This window comes from Mustela putorius, unplaced genomic scaffold (assembly GCF_011764305.1).
Source record: "Mustela putorius furo isolate JIRA1106 unplaced genomic scaffold, ASM1176430v1.1 tig00000196_pilon_pilon_pilon, whole genome shotgun sequence".
Classification (NCBI taxonomy): domain Eukaryota; kingdom Metazoa; phylum Chordata; class Mammalia; order Carnivora; family Mustelidae; genus Mustela; species Mustela putorius.
In genome coordinates, this window is record NW_025421310.1 from 1,691,954 (window position 1) to 1,710,597 (window position 18,644).

At 50.8% G+C, this 18,644-nt stretch overlaps 1 protein-coding gene and 1 long non-coding RNA gene across 5 annotated transcripts in view; one reads left to right on the forward strand and one right to left on the reverse strand.

Moving 5' to 3' along the window:
• Positions 1–9,887, reverse strand: LOC101675002 (cytochrome P450 2F5). 3 transcript variants are annotated; one of them, XM_004776087.3, is made up of 10 exons: positions 9,717–9,849; positions 8,505–8,696; positions 8,259–8,421; positions 5,973–6,122; positions 4,747–4,907; positions 4,220–4,396; positions 3,652–3,793; positions 2,595–2,782; positions 1,905–2,046; positions 1–470 (listed from the first exon to the last, which is right to left on the reverse strand). In XM_004776087.3, the coding sequence occupies exons 2-10, from the start codon at positions 8,673–8,675 to the stop codon at positions 289–291; spliced, it is 1,476 nt and encodes a 491-aa protein (XP_004776144.1). In that variant the 5' UTR covers positions 8,676–8,696; positions 9,717–9,849; the 3' UTR covers positions 1–288. The 3 variants fall into 3 exon arrangements, with proteins under 3 accessions (XP_004776144.1, XP_004776143.1, XP_012903151.1); XM_004776086.3 differs by lacking the exon at positions 1–470 and having other exon boundaries at positions 1,342–2,046; XM_013047697.2 differs by lacking the exons at positions 1–470; positions 8,505–8,696 and having other exon boundaries at positions 1,342–2,046; positions 9,717–9,887.
• Positions 8,696–18,644, forward strand: part of LOC106004083 — a 19,515-nt gene continuing 9,566 nt past the window's right edge. For both annotated transcript variants that reach the window (XR_001176934.2, XR_001176935.2), the window contains exon 1: positions 8,696–9,755. This is a non-coding gene — a long non-coding RNA (uncharacterized LOC106004083). The remainder of the gene's footprint in view (positions 9,756–18,644) is intronic.

The window sequence follows — 18,644 nt, forward strand, 5'->3', positions numbered from 1 at the left end:
TTTGAATCTTTTATAAAGATACTTTATTAGAAAAAGGTAAAAACAGCCCCTGAAAGGGTGCACAATAGAAGAGGCAAGTTCTTCCCCTTCTCCCTTGCGTTTCTCTGCCTCTGAGGGCGCAGATCAGGTCAAGATGGGGACCGGAGGATGGGCAGGCGGCAGGCACAAGTGCGGGGAAGCAAGCGTGAGAGCGAGAGGGATGGGCGGCACAGCGGGACGACCAGGGGGACAGAGCCAGGCCCAAAGTAGGCCTCTCCGCTCACGGGCGAAATCCGCAAGGGTGCGGCGTCAGCGCGGGCGCAGGCACAGCTGGAAAGGCCGCGGTAAGTTGCCAAGCCCCGAGCTGAGCGGCGTCAGGTCGATGTCCTCGGGCGCCCCCAGCGGCTGCAGCGAGAAGCTCTGCAGGATGGCGGTGAGGTAGAGGAAGAGCTCCATGCGCGCCAGCGACTCGCCCAGGCACAGTCGGCGACCTGCGGGGTGGGGTGGTGGGGTGGGGGGAAGGGTGCGGAGCAGCGTTGAGGTAAGATGGGGTGAGGGGGTCCAGTCGCAAATTCTCGGATAAAAGCATACAAAGCAAATGATTGGAAACGTCACAGAGCCTGCCTGTCAGAAGGTCTGGGAAAAATGTTTTAAGTAAATCCGAGGCCAAAAAGGATCAGGTGATACAAGGACAAGTTCATGGATTCGAATTCCGCTTTGCTGTTACTAATTCTGCGATCTTGGGCAAGTCAGTTTCTGGGTTTTTAAAATGGGGATGATTGGGGCGCCTGGGTGGCTCAGTGGGTTAAGCCTCTGCCTTCGGCTCAGGTCATGATTCCAGCGTCTTGGGACGGAGCCCTGCATCGGGCTCTCTGCTCGGCGGGGAGCCTGCTTCCCTCCCCTTCTCGGCCTCCCTCTCTGCCTATTTGTGATCTCTCTTTGTCAAATAAATAAATAAAATCTTTAAAAAGTAAAATAAAATGGGGATGATTAAAATAAAATAAAATAAGAGTAGGGATTATAGTAGTCCCTCATTAGATTGTTATGAATGTTAAGTGCAGGTTAAAAAATGAGAATATGGGGCGCCTGGGTGGCTCAGGGTGTTAAAGCCTCTCCCTTCAGTTCAGGTCATGATCCCAGGGTCCTGGGATCGAGCCCCACATCGGACTCTGCTCAGCGGGGAGCCTGCTTCCTCCTCTCTCTGCCTGCTTCTCTGCCTACTTGTGATCTCTGTCTGTCAAATAAATAAAATCTTTAAAAAATATGAATATAATGCCATGTAGGTCATATTGCCTGTCAAATGTTACTCTAAGCCCTATACTGATAATATAATTTAATCCTAACAAATCCAAGAGACGCGCCTTGGAATTCTATCATTCTCCATTTTATAGATGTGGAAGTGGAGGCACAGAGAGGTGAAGTAACGTATCCAAGACCGTTATAGCTAGGAAATGATAGATCTGGGATCTGGCTGGAAAACCGAACTCTTAGCCACCCTCGAATAAGTCTTCTTAAGAGTAGAGCTTGGTACGCTGTAGGCAATATGGTAAATGACTTATTATTATTCCTCCCTCCCCCTTTTTATTTCTGCTACTGGGTTAAACAGGAAAGATTTTTTTTTTCATCAGGGGAAAGACCAAAGCCAAGGAAAGGAGAACTGCTCGCCTGCGCCACCCAGTGGAGATACTGACGGTGACTACTTCCAAGTTGAATTAATATCCTGCCTCCCCACCACCCTCCGCAAGGATTTTTAGCCATTATCTGCCTATAGGAACAGAGTTGGGAGGGAGAGCAAATGTCTCTGCACACCCAAAGTTGAGGATGTGGTAGGATGAAGAAACGAGAGGGTTTAAAGAGTGGAATGAGGAACGTAGGTAGGAATATGGGACCCCAAAGACCCTGACTCCTGTCCGCATGGCTCTCACCAGCTGAGAAAGGCATGAAGGCAGGGTTCTTCTTGAAGGACTGATTGGCATCCAGAAAATGCTCAGGGTTGAATTCCTGGGGCGTCAGGAACTGGCTGGGGTCATAGTGAACTGTGTTAAGGAGGGTGATGATATCTGTGTCCTGTGTGGGTGGGGAGGCAGAATCAGTGGTGGGAGAAGATCTGGGAGATTCTTAAGCTGAAATTTCCACTCCACAGGACTGGAGGTCCCAGGGAATTGACAAAGGGGCATGGAGCCTAGGACTCCAACAGGGATTCAGGAAATGTATGTCACTATTTGAGGTTCCAAGTGATGGGTGCTGGAAGCTGTGTTGACAGGGATGGGGGATATCGCCCCTTGTCAGAGCAGATTTGGGATTTAGTTCTTTCAGAGCCGTGCTTAGGCACAGGGCGTCCCTAGGATGAAGTCTTAGACCCTGGGGATGCTGGAGAGGGGTCCTAGGAAGGGGAACTGTCATGGGGAAGGTTCTGAGGTTCAGTCCATTATAGTACTGAATGGGTCCTGGGAAGGGTTCTGAGGTTCTGGATTTAAGAGCTTCAGACGTCTTGCTAGGGCTTGGGATGCCAGTCACTAAGGCCCCAGGTACTGGGATCCTCCTCGCTAGAGACCCGGATGCCATTGGCAAGTCGGGGATGCCTCTTCCTAGTGTGCCAGACCTGCCCAGCACACCTTGGGTATCAGGAAGCCGCGAAAGGCTGTGTCCCGAGTGACGCGATGCGGCAAATTCATGGGGATGACGTCTGCGAAGCGCTGCACCTCGTGGATCACCGCATCTGTATAAGGCATGGCCGCGCGGTCCTCCAGCGCCGGCAGCCGCGCGCGACCCACTACGCGGTCGATCTCCTCCTGTACGCGGGCTGGAGGTGAGGCCGGAAGCGTTAGTCAAGGGTACCGGTGGCCTCAACTGGGCTGGGCAGAGGCGTGTGCCTGTGTGGGCGGGGTCCAGCCAACCTTTCCCAGTAGGGACGCGGTTACAGAGATGACTGTGATGGTTAGCAGGAGCCTCGAAGGGAAAGGTTGGTTTGGGAGACGTAGCTGAGGACAAAAATTTGGTTGGTGTAAGGGGCAACCAAATTTTGGGGTTGTGCGGGGTTATGCGGGCGGGGCTTAAGGGCTGTCTGGAATCCAGGCCCGGGATGGGACTGCGATCGGCGTTCGAGGACCAGGCCCGATGGAGTTTAGGTCGAGTGGGTGGGTAGTGCGAAAGCCCCGAGAGATCGGGGATGGAGCAGTGCTTTAAGTCCAGGGTTCCGGGATCCGCCCAGAGGCGGGATTTGAAGAGGTGGGGTCCCAGACCATGCTGTGTGGGCGGGCGGTCAGACTGTGAGGGTCAGACGGATGGTTCCTGGCCGGCCCTGCGGGTGAGCCTCGGGGCCAGGCTCTAGTCGACTGTGAGATCGGGACTCGCTGTGTGGTCAGGGTCGGGGTGGATCGCAAAGCAAGACCACGAGGGCAAGGTCCAGGTTCCGGCGGACTTGGTGGACCGCGGGAGCCATGGGGATGGAGTCGACCTCCGTGTGGGTTTGTGGACTTGGCTAGAGGGTGGGGGGGTCTCGGGCGTAAACTGGAGGCCTGGGCTATCTGGCATGCTGGGCGGGGCCGTGCCCATGGTTGTGGGCGGGGCTAAGACATAGGCGAGTTGAGGCTGGTGGGGCACGAGTGCGCAGCGGTTGTGCCCCGCGGCCCTGTGTCCAGGATCCCCGGGCCAGGCTTGGGGCGCGCGCACCTTGCACTTTTGGGTACTTCATGAGCACAAGAAAGGCGTGGCGCAGCGTTGTGCCCACAGTCTCGGTGCCGCCAAATAGCAGGTTATGTGTGGTCATCAGCAGGGTATCCATGTGGAAGTGGCTATGCGGGTCCTGCTTTTCCTGCGGGGGTTGAGGGGTGGGGAGATGAGCCCGGGGCAGGGAGATCCCGCCCGGACACTGACCACAGGCTCGGAGTCTGTGCGACCCGCTACCCGCAGATGGGCGCGACTCCTGCTGGGTGTGTCCGTTCAGTCTCTCCTCTGTTTTACTTTCTTTCCCCGGGAAAGGTGGGGAGCGTGGAAGGACTGGGTAGAGGAAATCTCTGCCGCAGCGCCCACAATTAACAGATCCTTAAGGACTTCTTAACGAGCTGTTAATTGGCGGTGGGTCCCAAGTGGCTCTGGGCTCCGAGTGGAGCCAGGTGTTCCAACTTCACCTGCCAGTTGTAGGAAGATCATTCTCAAACCCGCTGCACCCGGGATCCTTGTTGGTTTCCGGCGGGGGCGGCAAGTCAGACCAGAGATGAGACTTCCAGCCCAGGCTTACTTGTGCCATCTTGTTGAGGAAGCAATCAATGAAGTCCCGGGGAGAGTTTGGGTCGAGGGAGTCCTGGTGGTCGCGGACGCTGCGGGCGATGAGGTCCTTCATGCACCCGTAGTTCTGGAAAAGGCGTCGGTGCGGCCCGGGTACCCAGTCCAGGAGGCTCGGAAAGATGTTGTACAACTGGGGATGAGGGAGAGCGGGAGGGGTTTGGAGGATCAGGTGGAATGTGTGTCTGGGTGTGTGTGGGGTGGTTTGCCAGTGAGGTCGGGGTGGAGCTGGTAGGCTGGGGTCTTGTGGGTCAGCTGGGTTCTAGAGAGACCTAGGTGGGGCGGGGGCTCTGGGTGTCTCTGGCAACTGGGTGGGGAGATCGACCTTGGCTGGACCGCGTCGTGCGACGCGGGGGCGGAGCCAGAGGAAAGGGGCGGGGCCACACAGAGTCCATCACATCCTTTCTCTCCCCACCCGCGGTTTCCCCTTTCCGAGGACTGGAAGAACCCCCACGCTGTCCCGCCCGATCTCGGCGTCCTGACCTCTCCCCAGGGGCCGCTCATGATTTGGAAGTTGTCATTGATGAGGCGAATAATGGTAAGCAGACGCTCATCGTCGTAGTCAAAGCGGCTGCCGAAGATCACAGAGCAGATAATGTTGGACACGGAGCGGCTGAGCACAAACGTGGGGTCGAAGGGCTTGCCTGAGAGTGAGGGGCGGAGTGGGTCAGGGGTGCATCGTGCAACACCCCAGACCCTGCGAGGCGCTGGAGCCTACAACATCCAACCATCCATGCCAGGGTGACTCGCAGCACAGAAGAAATGTCCTTGGCCACCTGACCTGCAGTGAGCGTAGCACCCCGCGAGTCCTTGGCAACACACCAGGCAGGACAGAGCCCACAACATCCTTCCGCACAATGACAACCCCACCCAACAACGGAACAGGCTATTCTTCATGATACAACACACAGCACACACCACACAAAACAACATATATACGATATGCAGCCCAGTATGATACCGCATCGGTTCCTGACAACACTAGGACCTCACCCAACAATGGCACGCAGCACAACACCTGATACCCAATGATCCGATGACTGAACAGATGGCAGAAAATAGCACATTAGCCACCGCCACAACAGCATGGCCCAGGAAACTGAGTCTGGCGTTAGATGGACATAATTTGGGTTTCCACTGATCTCAGGGTCGGGAGATCGAGCCCCATGTGGGTCCCCGCACTCAGCAGGGAGTAGGCTTGAAGAGTTTCTCCTTCTGCCCCTTCCTGCCCACTCTCTCTCTCTCTCTCTGATAAATAAATCCTTTTAAAAAATACCCCACAGAGGGACGCCTGGGTGGCTCAGTTGGTTAAGCCGCTGCCTTCCGCTCGGGTCATGATCCCGGGGTCCTGGGATCGAGTCCCGCATCGGGCTCTTTGCTCAGCGGGAGGCCTGCTTCTCTCTCTGGCTCTGCCTGCTTGTGTTCTCCCCCTCTCTCTCTGACAAATAAATTTAAAATAAAATAAAGCAAAATAAAAATACCACGCAGAGACAGCGCAAGAGAGCGGCCACCATGCACCCTATCCAGTAGTCCGGACCTCCAGGAACGCCCACGGGAAGCCGATCCACCTCCAGGGGGCGCCACTCTCACTTCGGGCTAAGTGGGGAGCCTCCGAGGGTTTTGAGTTCGTGTCTATACTCAGGCAGTCCTGACCACTAAGTAGGATGGATGTGAGTTAGGGGTATCAGTTAACGTTCCGGGACCCCAACCTTCAGTTTTCCTTAGCTCTGCCAGCAGGAAGCTGCCTTCCTCCAGGATCCGCTCCTCAATGCTCCTCTTCCCCATCCCGAAGTTCCGCAGAATCTGGACAGAGAACCTCCTCAGGACCTTCCACCGGTCCCCGTTGGAGAAGGCGATGCCTGGATAGAGGGAAGGGGACAGCTCAAATGACGACTTGTCCCCAAGACTGCTGCCATTCGAGGCCCCTTTCCTGGTGTCTGCTGGAAGAGAGACTGAGAATTTGGAATTTATCCCCTTCCTGGGAAGTTCTATCCAACCCTCCAGGCTGGGTCAGATGCCACCTCTGAGCTTCCACAGGGCCCGGGCTTTGTCACCATAGTCCTGATCACTCTGCCTGTTTCCCTCTCACAGATCTGATCACTCTGGATTATCACAGCTCGATGGCTAGGCTGTGAAGGTGGGAGTGGGAGTGGAGGGAAGGAGGGAGGGGCTGTCTTGGTCATCATTGTGTTCCTAGCATTGCCCAGGGCAGAGCTTACCCCATGGGAGGTGCTGATGATTCCTTATTAATTAATGAAAACTCAAATAAGGAAGAAAAGCATGAGAAATAAACACTGAGACATTGGGACTTCATACAGGAACAAGACCCTGTTCTCTTCTTTCCCTGTTCTCAGTGTCTTTGCATAGGCTGGTCCTTCTTCCAGAACACTCTCCACCTTCTGTCTGCTCCTGACTGGTGACCTTCATCTTTTAGGTCTCAACTTAGAGCTCCTTTCCTCCAGGAAGCCCTTGCTGGCTCTCCCTCCCTGCCTACCTCAGGTGTTTCCTCTGGTCTCCCACAGTTTCCCTAGCAACCCCCACCCAGCCCTGACCACTGTAGGTGGTCATAGTCTGTTGATGGGACTACAGTAGGCTAAGGTCTCTGGTGTGTTTATCTCTGATTCCCCTGAAGCTAGTTCTCTAGCAGAGAACTAGATGCTAAAGAAGAAAAAAAAAATCTCAGTGATTGCCCTTTATTGTCTGCATTATCTCATTGACTTGTAACAACTTTCTCATGCTAGTCAACTCAGTGTCAGAGAGAGGAAGCCACTTATCCAAGCCACCTGTACCTGGACAGGTGAGGTCATAAGATCAAGCCCAGGAAGGGGACATGAATGTGGGAAGTATATTTAATACACAATAGGTGGGTTTTTGCTTTTAGCCAAAGCTCTTTACTTCCAAATTCTGGAGCAGCTGGGACCCATCTAATAAAGGGGACAGGGGAGAACCCTAGGGCTTTTTTAGGGGGAGAAGAGTAGTCCAAGGAGCAAGCCTTCAGGACCTCTGCAACTTTCTGCTAACTTACTCTTTCTCTCTCTCCTTTGTCATTTACTGGGACCTGTCATATGGCTTCCTTTGAATAAAAGATTAATGTTAAAAAAAAAAAAGAAAACCCACAAGGCTAGGTGATTCCCAACTGTAAGGAGGACAGGATATTGAGACAGAAGAGGTTTGGAGTTGGTGTGAGTTGCTGGATGGGTGGATCTGGGTTTGGGTTGGGAAGGGGATGATGACGGAGGATGAGGGGGGATTATGGGACTCATGATAAATTGGGTTTGAGGTCGCTGATGGGAATGGAATTGTATAGAATGGGCAGAACTGGTAGATTGGGGTTGAGATTGGGCTTGGGCTTGGGTAGATATGTGTCAAGGTTGGTTTTGTTGATGGTAGTCTGATTAGGGTTGAAAATGGAACCAGGGACTGAAGACCTCGATAGGTGATTGTGGTAGAAGATGGGGGCAGGGGAGGGGAATGATGGTGGAGTTCAGATTGACCGAAGGGTTAGGGTGAAGTTGATAACAGATTTTTAACGTGGGAACTGGGAGGGGGTTCATAATGGGAATGGAGGGAGGGAGAGGAATCAGTGTTGCAGATAAAGATGAAGTTGAGGTTGGAATGGGGAACATGGAGGTAGGGTTGACGAGGACTAGGTTGAGGTGGGTAACATGGGCTGGGCCAGATAATTTGGCCACTTGACAGAGATGGAAATTTGATGATGTGGTTAGGCTAGAGGTCGGGATTGGGATGAGAATGGGGTTGGAATTGGATGGAAGTGGGTATTGGTGTGGAATACCAATTCAAGATGGTGGTGGGCTGTGGGAATGGGGGAGGTGGACCAGACTCTACCTAGACTAACACTGGCTCCATCCTACTCAGTGTCATTGGTGAGATCAGCAGCCCTGAGTGTCACTAAAACTGGGAGGACAGACTCCTACCTTTATCCCCTCCCTCAGTGTGGAATGTGTTGGGGTGGAGAAGATGGCGGACAGGCTTACCATTGCCCTTAGTGAAGTTGAAAAAGACAGGGTAGTCGCCACGACCACTAAAGTCCTCCCCTTGGTCCACAAGGGCCTCCTTCACAGCTTGGTACCCGCTGAGGACCACCACGCGCCTGGGCCCCAGGTGCACCGTGTACACACAGCCATACTCCTTGCTCAGCTGGGGGTAAGAAGACAGATGTCACAGGGGCATCTGGGGCCCTGAGACCTCCTCCCCCCTCCTCCAAGCCTAGGTCCCTGCACCTTGGTGAGAGAGGTCAGCATGTCTTGGGAGCGAAGCTGCAGCAGGTTTCCCAGGAATGGGAGGGGCCTGGGGCCCGGAGGCAACCGGCCCTTGCCCCTTGAACTGAGGGTCAGGAACAGACTGGTGAGAGCCAGGAGTCCAAGCAAGATGGCTATGCTCAGACTGTCCATGGTGAAAGCAGCCGCAGGTATCTGGGGGGCAGAGTGGGAAAGGGCAGGACTGGGAAGGGAGCGGGATCCAATCACTCTGCATCTTCTGGGATTTGCCTTCCCCAGACCTTAGAAGTGAGGGCAGGTGAAGAAAAGAGAGGACACAGGGCTAGGGAAAGGCCAGGGAATGAGGGAAGAGAAAGGAGGAGGAGGGGAGGGAGAGAGAGAGGACACACATGGAGAGAGGCAGACAGCAGAGGCAGAGACAGTCAAAATACAGAGATCGACAGTAAGAGAGACAGCAACAGAACAGAGACAGAGAGAGAGAGACACGTGGAGATAATGAGGGATACGGAAAAACCAAGTGAGCTATCTAAGTATCTATAAATGTCCGCCTATCACCTATCTATCTGTCTGTCTGTCAGTCATCATAGACCAAATCTCACACAGGGACAGTGATCAGAGATAGAGACACACAGGGCCAGAGACAGACAAATGAAGACAGAGAACTAGAGAAAGGCAGAAGAGAGAGTTGGAGAGACAGAGAGACACATGCTTCCTGAGAGACATACAGATGGACGCTGAAAGAGAAAGGGCAGGAAATAAAGAGCTAAACAGAGACTGAGGGAAAGAGAGAGTGACAGACACAAAGGAGAGATGCACAGAGACAGACACACAGGCACACACGTGGAAATTACACAGAGATGTGCAGAGACAGGGACCAAGACAGACACAGAGAGAGAGAGAGGGGAGCAGAAGCAGAAGCAGAGGGAAAATAATCAGGGGTTCTGAACCCAGGGGCTCAGTGCAGAGAGAGGTGCCCCCTGCTGGGTAAACGCTGGTACTAGCCGGTGCCCAGCCCCGCTCTGGGCTCTAAAACCTGGGCGAATGAACGAACACAGAGCCAGAGAAAACCCCAGAAAGACAAGCCCAGGAACCTCGAGGACCGTCGGAGGAGAAGACAAGGGAGATCCCAGGCAGTCTATCGACTGAAGAGAGATGAAGCCGGTGAGCCCTGTCTTGAAAGCCATCCTCCTCTGTGACCTGTACCTGGCCCTTTACCTGCTGAGCTTCCGGCAGCAGAAGTGTGATCTGCTCCAGGTCAGTGCCCTGCAGCTCTGCGGATGTCTGGGGGGTGGGGGCTGCCCTTAAATCATCTCTGCCCACACCCCTTGCCCCCCGTCTCGAGTTTTCCCAATGACTTTTAATCCCTTCCATTTGCTTGCTTTACTTGAGGGTGGTGGCTCAGGGCTCGCAGCCAGCTGGAGCAATGCCTCCAGTGGTTACCACCACTTGGGAGCGCCCCCCCCCCCCCCGTGGCCTCTTTGAGGCTGACCCCAGTTCTCCTTACTGTGATTGATGGTGGCCATTTGCCCTGGAGTAGGACAAAATCTTTTCCATTCTTTTCTTTAAAGATTGTATTTATTTATTCACGGGGGTGGGGTGGTGTGGGAGCGCGGAGAAAGGGAGAGAGAGAGGGAGTCTCTGAGCAGGTCCCACCCCCAGCGTGACCTTGATGCTAGCCTCCATCTCATGACCCTGAGATCATGACCTGAGCCGAAATCAAGAGTTAGAGGCTTGCCTGACTGAGCCATCCAGGCACCCCAAATTTTTTCCTTTTTTTTTTCCATTTGGGTCTGGTTTGGGGTCTGATCTGGGGTTTGGGGGCTTGGCAAAATGAGCCAGGGATTGGGGCAGGGTCTTTTCGGTGTTTGGGGTACTCGCTCTATTTCTCTGGGTTCAAGTTCATTTCTGACCCTGACGGGTCATGTGACCCCAGGCAAGGTCCTTTCTGTTCTGGGCTGGAGTTCTCCCATTCTCTGTCTCTTGTGGTCTGTCTCTGAAATTCTGTGTGTCTCACTTTGCTTCTGCCTCTGGATCTTTTGGTCTCTATGTCTCTGTCTCTCTTGGTCTCTCACCCTCTGCCTTTCTGGGTCTCTAACTTCTGTTCTGTCTCCAATTCTCACTGTGCTTTTTCTCTTTCTTTCTGGTTCCCTCTCCCTGTGAGTCTTTCTCAGACACTGTCTCTTCCTGGCTCTCTGGGACTCTCTCTCTTTCTTTGTCGCATGCCTCCATAAGTCATACTACAGTGGGCAGGACTGAAGGGGGCGGAGGTTGAGGGAGGATTTGGGGGAAGTGGAGAACGGACCTCAGATTAGGTTTTTTTTTTTAAGATTTTATTTTACTTTAGAGAGAGAGAGAGAGAGAATGTGAGTGGGGCAGGGAGGGGCAGAGGGAAAGGGAGAAAAAGAATCCCAAGCAGGCTCCACACTCACTGTGGAGCCTGATGTGGGGCTCGATCTCACGACCCTGAGATCATGATCTGAGCCAAAATCAAGAGTCTGACGCTTTCGTGACTGAGCCACCCAGATGCCCCAAAAGACTTTATTTTTAAGTAATCTCTATGCTCAATGTGGGACTTGAGCTCATAACCCCGAAGTCAAGAGTCTCATGCTTTCCTGATCAAACCAGCCAGCACCCCTGGACCTTAGATATGAATGACTCCCCTGCTGCCTTCTGCCTACACAGACTTACCTCTGCTTTGCTCACACCCACCAGCTGTATCTGCTCTGAGTTCCTGCCCCAGACACTGGCCAGGTCAGAAGGATAGGTTGAAAAAGTCTGGATATAGGCTAGGACGTCAGTCCTAGGAGTTAGGGTAGGGGAGCGAGCCCCTGAGGTCAAAAGGGTCTGGGAGGCTAGGTGGAAGCGTGGGTGCCCCCACAGGTCCGTGGGTATACACCGTGTCCATCTTTCCCATGGAAGTGAGGGAGGAAGTGCTTGAAGGTCCAGGGGAACTTGACACTCCAGGTCCCAGGCACGTGGTAGGATGGAGGTGGGGCCCAAGCTCTTGTTTAAGTCCCAGAGAGACTGGTTAGGGTGGGACCTGGAAGAGGGGTGAAAGCTTGATTATGGGATTAGATAGCTCCAGTTTCCCTTGGCGTCTACTCCTACTTCTGGGGGAGGGGTAGCACTGAACCCATCTGAAGCCTGTAAGTTACTTTTCCCTGACCATAGAACTGGGTTGAGAGGGTCCTGAGGGGACTGCCTCACTGGGAAACTGGCATTCATGAGAAGCTGTTTTTTTGATTTTTAAAAAAATATTTTATTTATTTATTTGACAGACAGAGACCACAGGTAGGCAGAGAGGCAGGCAGAGAGAGAGCCCAATGTGGGGCTCCATTCCAGGACCCTGAGATCATGATCTGAGCCAAGGCAGAGGCTTTAACCCCCTAAGCCACCCAGGCGTCGCATGAGAAGTGGTTTTAAGGGGCTTTGAGTTTTTCTTGTAGTCCGACTTGCTCTCTTGCTAGAGAGAAAATATGGGGTAGAGAGGGCTGTGTTGTAGGGTTTCTCAACTTTGGTACTATTGACGTTTGGGCTGGGTAATTCTTTGTGTGTGGGGGGGGCTATCCTGTGCATGGTAGGATGTTTAGTCATATGTCTGGTCTCTACCCCTCTTTCTGATACCTAAACTGAAATTAGAGGTTGACCTAGATGCAAGCTAGATGGTTCTTAGAGGATCCAGGAGTGGCCTCGCTTTTTGCCTATAAGCCATTCTACCATGAAGGGGTCTCAGGGCAAGGTTACAAAGGAGTGGTCCATAATTACAACATCAAAGAGCTGTGGTTTAGGATAATTAATGAGGGAAATGATGTTAAAGAGTTTCAGAAGCCCCTTTTATTATCTGACTAAAAGCTCTCCTGCAGTGGAAAGATACCAAGGAAGATTAAAAATGGCAGGTTAGCTGAAGAGTCTTTTAAAAAATTACAGATTTTGAAATACGTTCTGAAGTTCAGAGAAGTTGCTTACCCTTCACCTAGTTTCTCACATGAGAACATCTTGCAAAATCATGGGACAATGAGCCAAACTAAGAAATCAGCATTGGTACAACACTATGGGCTGGAGACTTCATTTAGGTATATCCGTTCTTCCATGAATGTCCTTTTTCTATTCCAAGATGCCATCTAGAATCTCAGTTGTGTTTAGTATTTGTGTCTTCTGAAGCTCCTTCAAATTATGATTATTTATAAATTCCCCACTGTGTATTCTTAGGATGGATATTTTTTTAAAAGATTTTATTTATTTATTTACACAGAGATCACAAGTAGGCAGAGGCAGGCAGAAAGGGGACGGGGAAGCAGGCTCCCACAGTGCAGAGAGCCCGATATGGGGCTTGGCTCAATCCCAGGACCCTGAGATTATGACCCAAGCCGAAGGCAGAGGCTTTAACCCACTGAGCCACCCAGGCGTCCCTAGAATGGATATTTTAATTTTTAAAAGATTTTATTTATTTATTTGACAGGCAGAGATCACAAGCAGGCAGAGAGGCAGGCAGAGAGAGAGGGGGAAGCAGGCTCCCTGGGAGCAGAAAGCCCAATGCAGGGCTCCATCCCAGGACCCTGAGATCATGACCTGAGCCAAAGGCAGAGGCTTAACCCACTGAGCCACCCAGGCACCCCGAGAATGGATTAAAAAAAAATCTATTTATTTAAGTAATCTCTATACCCCATGTGGGTCTCTTGTACTTATGACCCAGAGATCAAGAGTCACAGGCTACAACTCCCCTCCCCTGACTGAGCCAGACAGAAAAGTTTTAGAATGCAGATTAAAAAAATTTTTATTCTGGGGTGCCTGGGTGGCTCCTTCCGTTAATCGTCCAACTCTTGATCTCAGCCCAGGTCTTGATCTCAAGGTTGTGGGTTCAAGCCCCTGTTGAAATTTTTGTTTTGCATGGTTTTAGAAGAGAAATTTGAGTCAACCAAGTGTTTATCTTATAACCAAATCCTCCCAACTTCCTTTGAAAATCCAGAACTGTGTCCTTTGGGGGTCCTCCAACCCCACTCCGTAACACACAGCCTTCAGTATGGATGACATATTGGATGGTATTCATGTCAATTCCTCAACTTTTCATGAACCCTGAAACTTTAAAAATGTGCCAGTCAATTAATTTGCTGAACGTGCCACCTGTTCTTTCAGGAAGAGCTGGGGGAGATGTTGGGCAGCCTCAAATCTACAAAGTCATGAACTGGAGGAAAAGGAGACTGAAGGGCAGACAGAGGAGGGGTTAAAAACAGGACTAAAAGTTTCAGTAGGAAAAGTTTTTGCAACTGCTTGGCATGGGCGCTGATCAGCAGCCTTTGATAGTAGGTACAACTGTGCCAGAACCTAGTGGGTGATTGCTAAGTGTTAGAGCTGCTGATTTAAAAAAAAAAAAAAAAAAAAAAGATTTTATTTATTTATTTGACAGACAAGTAGGCAGACAGGCAGGCAGAAAGAGAGAGAGAGAGAGAGGAGGAAGCAGGCTTCCTGCTGAGCAGAGAGCCCGATGGGGGGCTTGATCCCAGGATCCCGGGATCATGACCTGAGCTGAAGGCAGAGGTTTTAATCCACTGAGTCACCTAGGTGTCCCAGAGCTTCTGATTTTAAAAACAGGTTTTATTTATTTTTTTATTTTAGAGAGAGAGAGAGAGAGAGAACGAGCAGGGGGAACGGCAGAGGGAGAGGGAGAAGCAGATTCCCTGCTGAGCAGGGAGCCCAATGTGGGGCTTGATCCCAGGATCCTGGGATCATGACTGGAATTGAAGGCAGACACTTAACAGACTGAGCCACCCAGGCATCCCTAGAGCTGCTGATTGGTTAAACGAATGAAATGCTTTCTAAGTATCTTTAGCTTGGAGGTTAAGGAATAGAGAGAGTTTGGGGAGAGATGTCCTGGCACAGGCTTCATCATCCTATGGTGGAAAAGAACTCCTTACAGGCCCCAAGCTCCTCTGGATGGTCAATGAGACTTTTTTTCAGAACCTCTTACCTGGACAGTGTTGGAAATCCGGTGGGCTGCTCTGCACAGAAGCCATACTGCATGCCATTTTTGGGGGAGTGAGGATGGGGGACACCAAAGGACACAGCTCTGGATTTTCACAGGAATCAGAAGGTGGGAGGATGTGGTTATGAGATAAGACTTGTCTAATATCAGGTGAAACAAGATTTTTAAAAACTTACATTCTAAGAATATACAATGGTGAAAAGACAGTCTCTTTCCATAAGTGGTGTTGGGAATACTGGACAGCTACATGCAAAAGAATGAAACTGGGCCACTTTCCCAAACCATACACAAAAATAAACTCAAAATGGATAGGACCCCAACTTGAGACTCCTCATAAAACTCCTAGAAGGAAACATAGGCAGTAATCTCTTTGATATCTGCTTTAGCAATATTTTTCTAGGTATATCTCCTAAGACAAAGACAACAAAAGCCAAAATAAACTATTGAGATTATACCAAAATAAAAAGCTTTTGCACAGTGAAGAAAACCAACAAAACAACAAAGAAAATCAACAAAGCAAAAAGGCAACCTACTGTATAGAAAAAGATATTTGCAAATTATATATCTGATAAGGGATTAATATCCAAAGCATATAAAGTACTTTTACAACTGAACACCAAAAAAGCCAATAATCTGATAAAAAATGGACAGAGGACCAGAACAGACATATCTCCAAGGGAGACATCCAGGTGGCCAACAGACCCATGAAAAGAAGATGGCTCAACATCACTTATCATCAGGGAAATGCAAATCAAAACCACAACGAGGAGGGCCAGACTGGCTCGTTTGGAAGAACATGTGACTCTTCCTCTCAAGGTCTTGAGTTCGAGCCCCATGTTGGGTGTAGAGATTACTTAAATAAATAAAACACGAAACAAAACAAAAGCAAAAACAGACCCATAAACACAGGGAAGGGATTGTTCCCAGAGCAGGGAGGGGGAAGGGTTAATGGGTGAAGGGGAGTTGGAGGTACAGCCTTCCAGATATAAGTCATGAGGATGAAAGGTACAGCGGGGGCAGTAGAGTCACGATAGCATAAAAACATGCTGTGTTCACCACTCTGTGGTACCCCTGAACTAATGTCACATTGTGTGCCAACTCTATTTCCATTAAAAACAATAATCTGAAAAAAACCAAAACCCAATAATCTGCATGCTGGGTTTAGCTCCACAGATTGTCATCTCCCTTCTTCAAACTCATCTGCATGGCTCACTCCTTCGTTCAGATCGCTCATCAAATTCTCCTCCTCACAGAAGCCTTTCTGATCACCTTATGGAAAACAGGCACCTCCATCCCTCTGCGGCCATGAATTGCTATATCTTCTTGAGGTGCCCACTGCTCCCTGATGTCAGGATATATGTGTGTTTACTTGTATACAGCCTCTGCCCTCTTGGAAAGTAACAAGAGGGCAGGACCTGAGCTGTCAGCTTGCTGCTGGGTCCATGGAGCTTGGCTCATTGTAGGTGCTCAAGGAATGTTTAGTGAACCAACAGACGTTATAGAGGCATGGACTCTGGAATCAGACAGACCTGGGCATGAATCCCGGCTCTGCCTTGTCCCTTTTGTGTATCCTGGGTCCGTGAGCCCCAGTGACCTCCTCTAACAAGTGAGGGTATGGGTCTCTCTGCACCATTGGGGTGTTGAGAGAGCTCTGTGAACTCAAGCTTGTCACATACTTGGCAGAGCCCCTGACGGTATAAAAACCTGGTATCTGAGAACTGTTCTTAATGTCCTTCCTGGACCTCCCAAAGCCCAGGTAAAGGTGCACAGGTATCTTCTTCCCAGGTGGGGCGCTGATGGAAGGAAGTGGGGGGAGAATCCCAAACAAGAGGTTGGGGTGGTTTGCAGCAGTGTCAGCTTACATCTGGGTTGTGCCCCGGTCCTGACCCTTCCCTGAGTTTGTGGCAGGGCAGGGCAGGGCAGGGGCAACAATGGAGCAAAATGCAACCTCCTGTTCTACCAAGGGTCAATCCAGCTCTGAGAGCCCACTGCCATCCCAGGAGAGGTTAAGAAGGGGTTTGCATCTTTGCATTCTAGAACCTGAGAATCCCAAGCCCTCTCTATTAACATGAGTATCTGGATTCCTGCAGAAAAAGAGGAAATTGCTCCTACTTCCCCCAAATCCTTCATTTGACTATTTCCTATCCATCTGCATGGTGGAATGCTTGGTGGTACCCTCTCCCCCTCCTCTGTTCCTGGGCACAAGGAGTTCCCTGCAGAAAAGAACCGTCACATCCATCCAGAGCCTTCTGCAGTCCAACCCTGGGGACTCACAGACACTGCCCTTCATTATCCCTTCAGCATCCCTCTGGCAAGCAAAGGGTAAAAGGCAGTGGGAACGTGGCTTCCTTATTCAGTCCTGGACCTGGAGAATTGACCTGGGGTTTGAAGCAGAGATGGGGGAGCTGAGGAAGTAAAGACAGACTTAGGGAACTGCGGATTTGAGTGGAGCAGAAGGGGGTGAACCCTCTGTCCTCCTGAAAGCACATCAATGCAGACGAGAACACAGCACTAACCAGTTCCCCTAGAAAGAGCAATTAGGGGAGAAAAAGCCAAGGAGAAGCATGTGGAAGAAGGTTACGGGCAGAATCAAACCACCACAGATATTGCAGGGGATAGCTAACACGGGGGAAACACTTGAAGGACTTCGAGGAGGGGCCTGGCTTTATAAGGAGAAGACACCGAGAAGCTGCAAGCCCCAGAATTCTGGAGACGAGCTGGCTGGGAACAAGGGGCAAGAGTCAGAGAGGCACAGCTGGAAGGCACCGGGAGGGGAGTTCTCACATGGCATGGGGTGCGGGGGGCAGGTGAACACGTACACCCAGGGGTGGAAATCTCAGAGGAGAGAGTCACAGAGAGTCAGAGGAGGTCGGGAGGACTGTCCTATTGTCTGCTGGGCTGTTGGTGGCTGTCAACCAGCTGGGATGGGGCACCTGCTCTCAGCCCCCAGCCCCCCCCCAGCCCAAATCTCTTGCTGGTGCCTGGGGGTGGTCGGTATTTGAGTGTAGGGGACGGTACATATTAAAGGGCATTGAATGCCAGGCTGAGGAGCTTGGGCTTTGTTTCCTAAGTCCTGGAACACGGTTGCTGAGTGATGAGTCCCACTGCACACAGTGGTTCACTCGGTTTACTAAAGAGGAGCTTAAGGATCTCCTAGGTGAGGGCTGAGGCAGAGGCCCTCAGACTGTCCGTGATCAGAGGAGGAAGGAGATGAGCTTACCAGGTAAGAACTGAGTGGTACCACTGGGACTCACTCCTCCTGAACTGGTCTCCATGATAGATTACAGTGTCACTTTCCACCTGTATTACTGTACATCCTGCCTCTAATCTGTCCTCGCCTTCTCTGTGGAGCCAGAGCGAGCTTTCTCAGTATCACCAGGTCTTTAGTTCATTCATTAACTGAATCAACAAATATTAATTGAACACCAACAAGCTTAGGCACTGAAGATAGAGCAAAGAATAAAGCAGATGAACACGCCCTACTCTCACGGAGTTAGCATTTTGGTTGGGTTACCTCCCGCGCACTGCTGTCTTTCTCTAGGGTCGATGGCTAGAGCTGGGGTTGTTGGCTTGGACTTGGCACTGCGAAATTGAACTAGCTATACTCTCACCGACAGTATATAAAGAAAGATCCCTGTGTTGTCATTCAATCCTCGATCCCGTGAGTTACAACATTTTGCTAATCCAATGAGTATGAAATTCTATCTCGCTTTCATTTACTTTTCTCTAATTAGCTGGATGCTGAGTTGAGCGTGTGTTGGCCATTCAGTTTCCTGCACTGAGGACGGTCTCTGATTTTTTTTTTAATTGGTTTATAAGAGTTTGTTTAGTCTGATCCCTAATTCTTGGTTGCAAGGCCCCAGCCCCTTTGGAGGTCTCAGCCCCTGGCTGTGTTAGGCCCTCCTGGGATGATCTTACTTTATGATTAACCTCAAGATCAATGGATTTGGTACTCTAATTACATCTGGAAAATCCCTTTTGTCATATAATGTAACATAGTCATGGGAGTGACATTCTATCCTATTCACACGTCCCACCCACACTCAAGGGAAGGAGATTATATGAAGGTGTTGGTCCAGAATTTTTAGAATTCTGCTTACCATACTTATTCCAAGAAGTTAAACCATTTTTTTCTTCTTAAAGGGGTAGCGTTTGATTTCACA

Coding starts and splice junctions, on each gene's coding strand:
- LOC101675002 (XM_004776086.3), bottom strand. CDS start 8,675: ATGGACAGTCTGAGCATAGCCATCTTGCTTGGACTCCTGGCTCTCACC. Junction 6,123..8,258: donor CAACTTCACTAAGGGCAATG/GTAAGCCTGTCC, acceptor CCCTCTATCCAG/GCATCGCCTTCTCCAACGGG. Junction 3,794..4,219: donor TCCTCAACAAGATGGCACAA/GTAAGCCTGGGC, acceptor CAACCCCCGCAG/GAAAAGCAGGACCCGCATAG.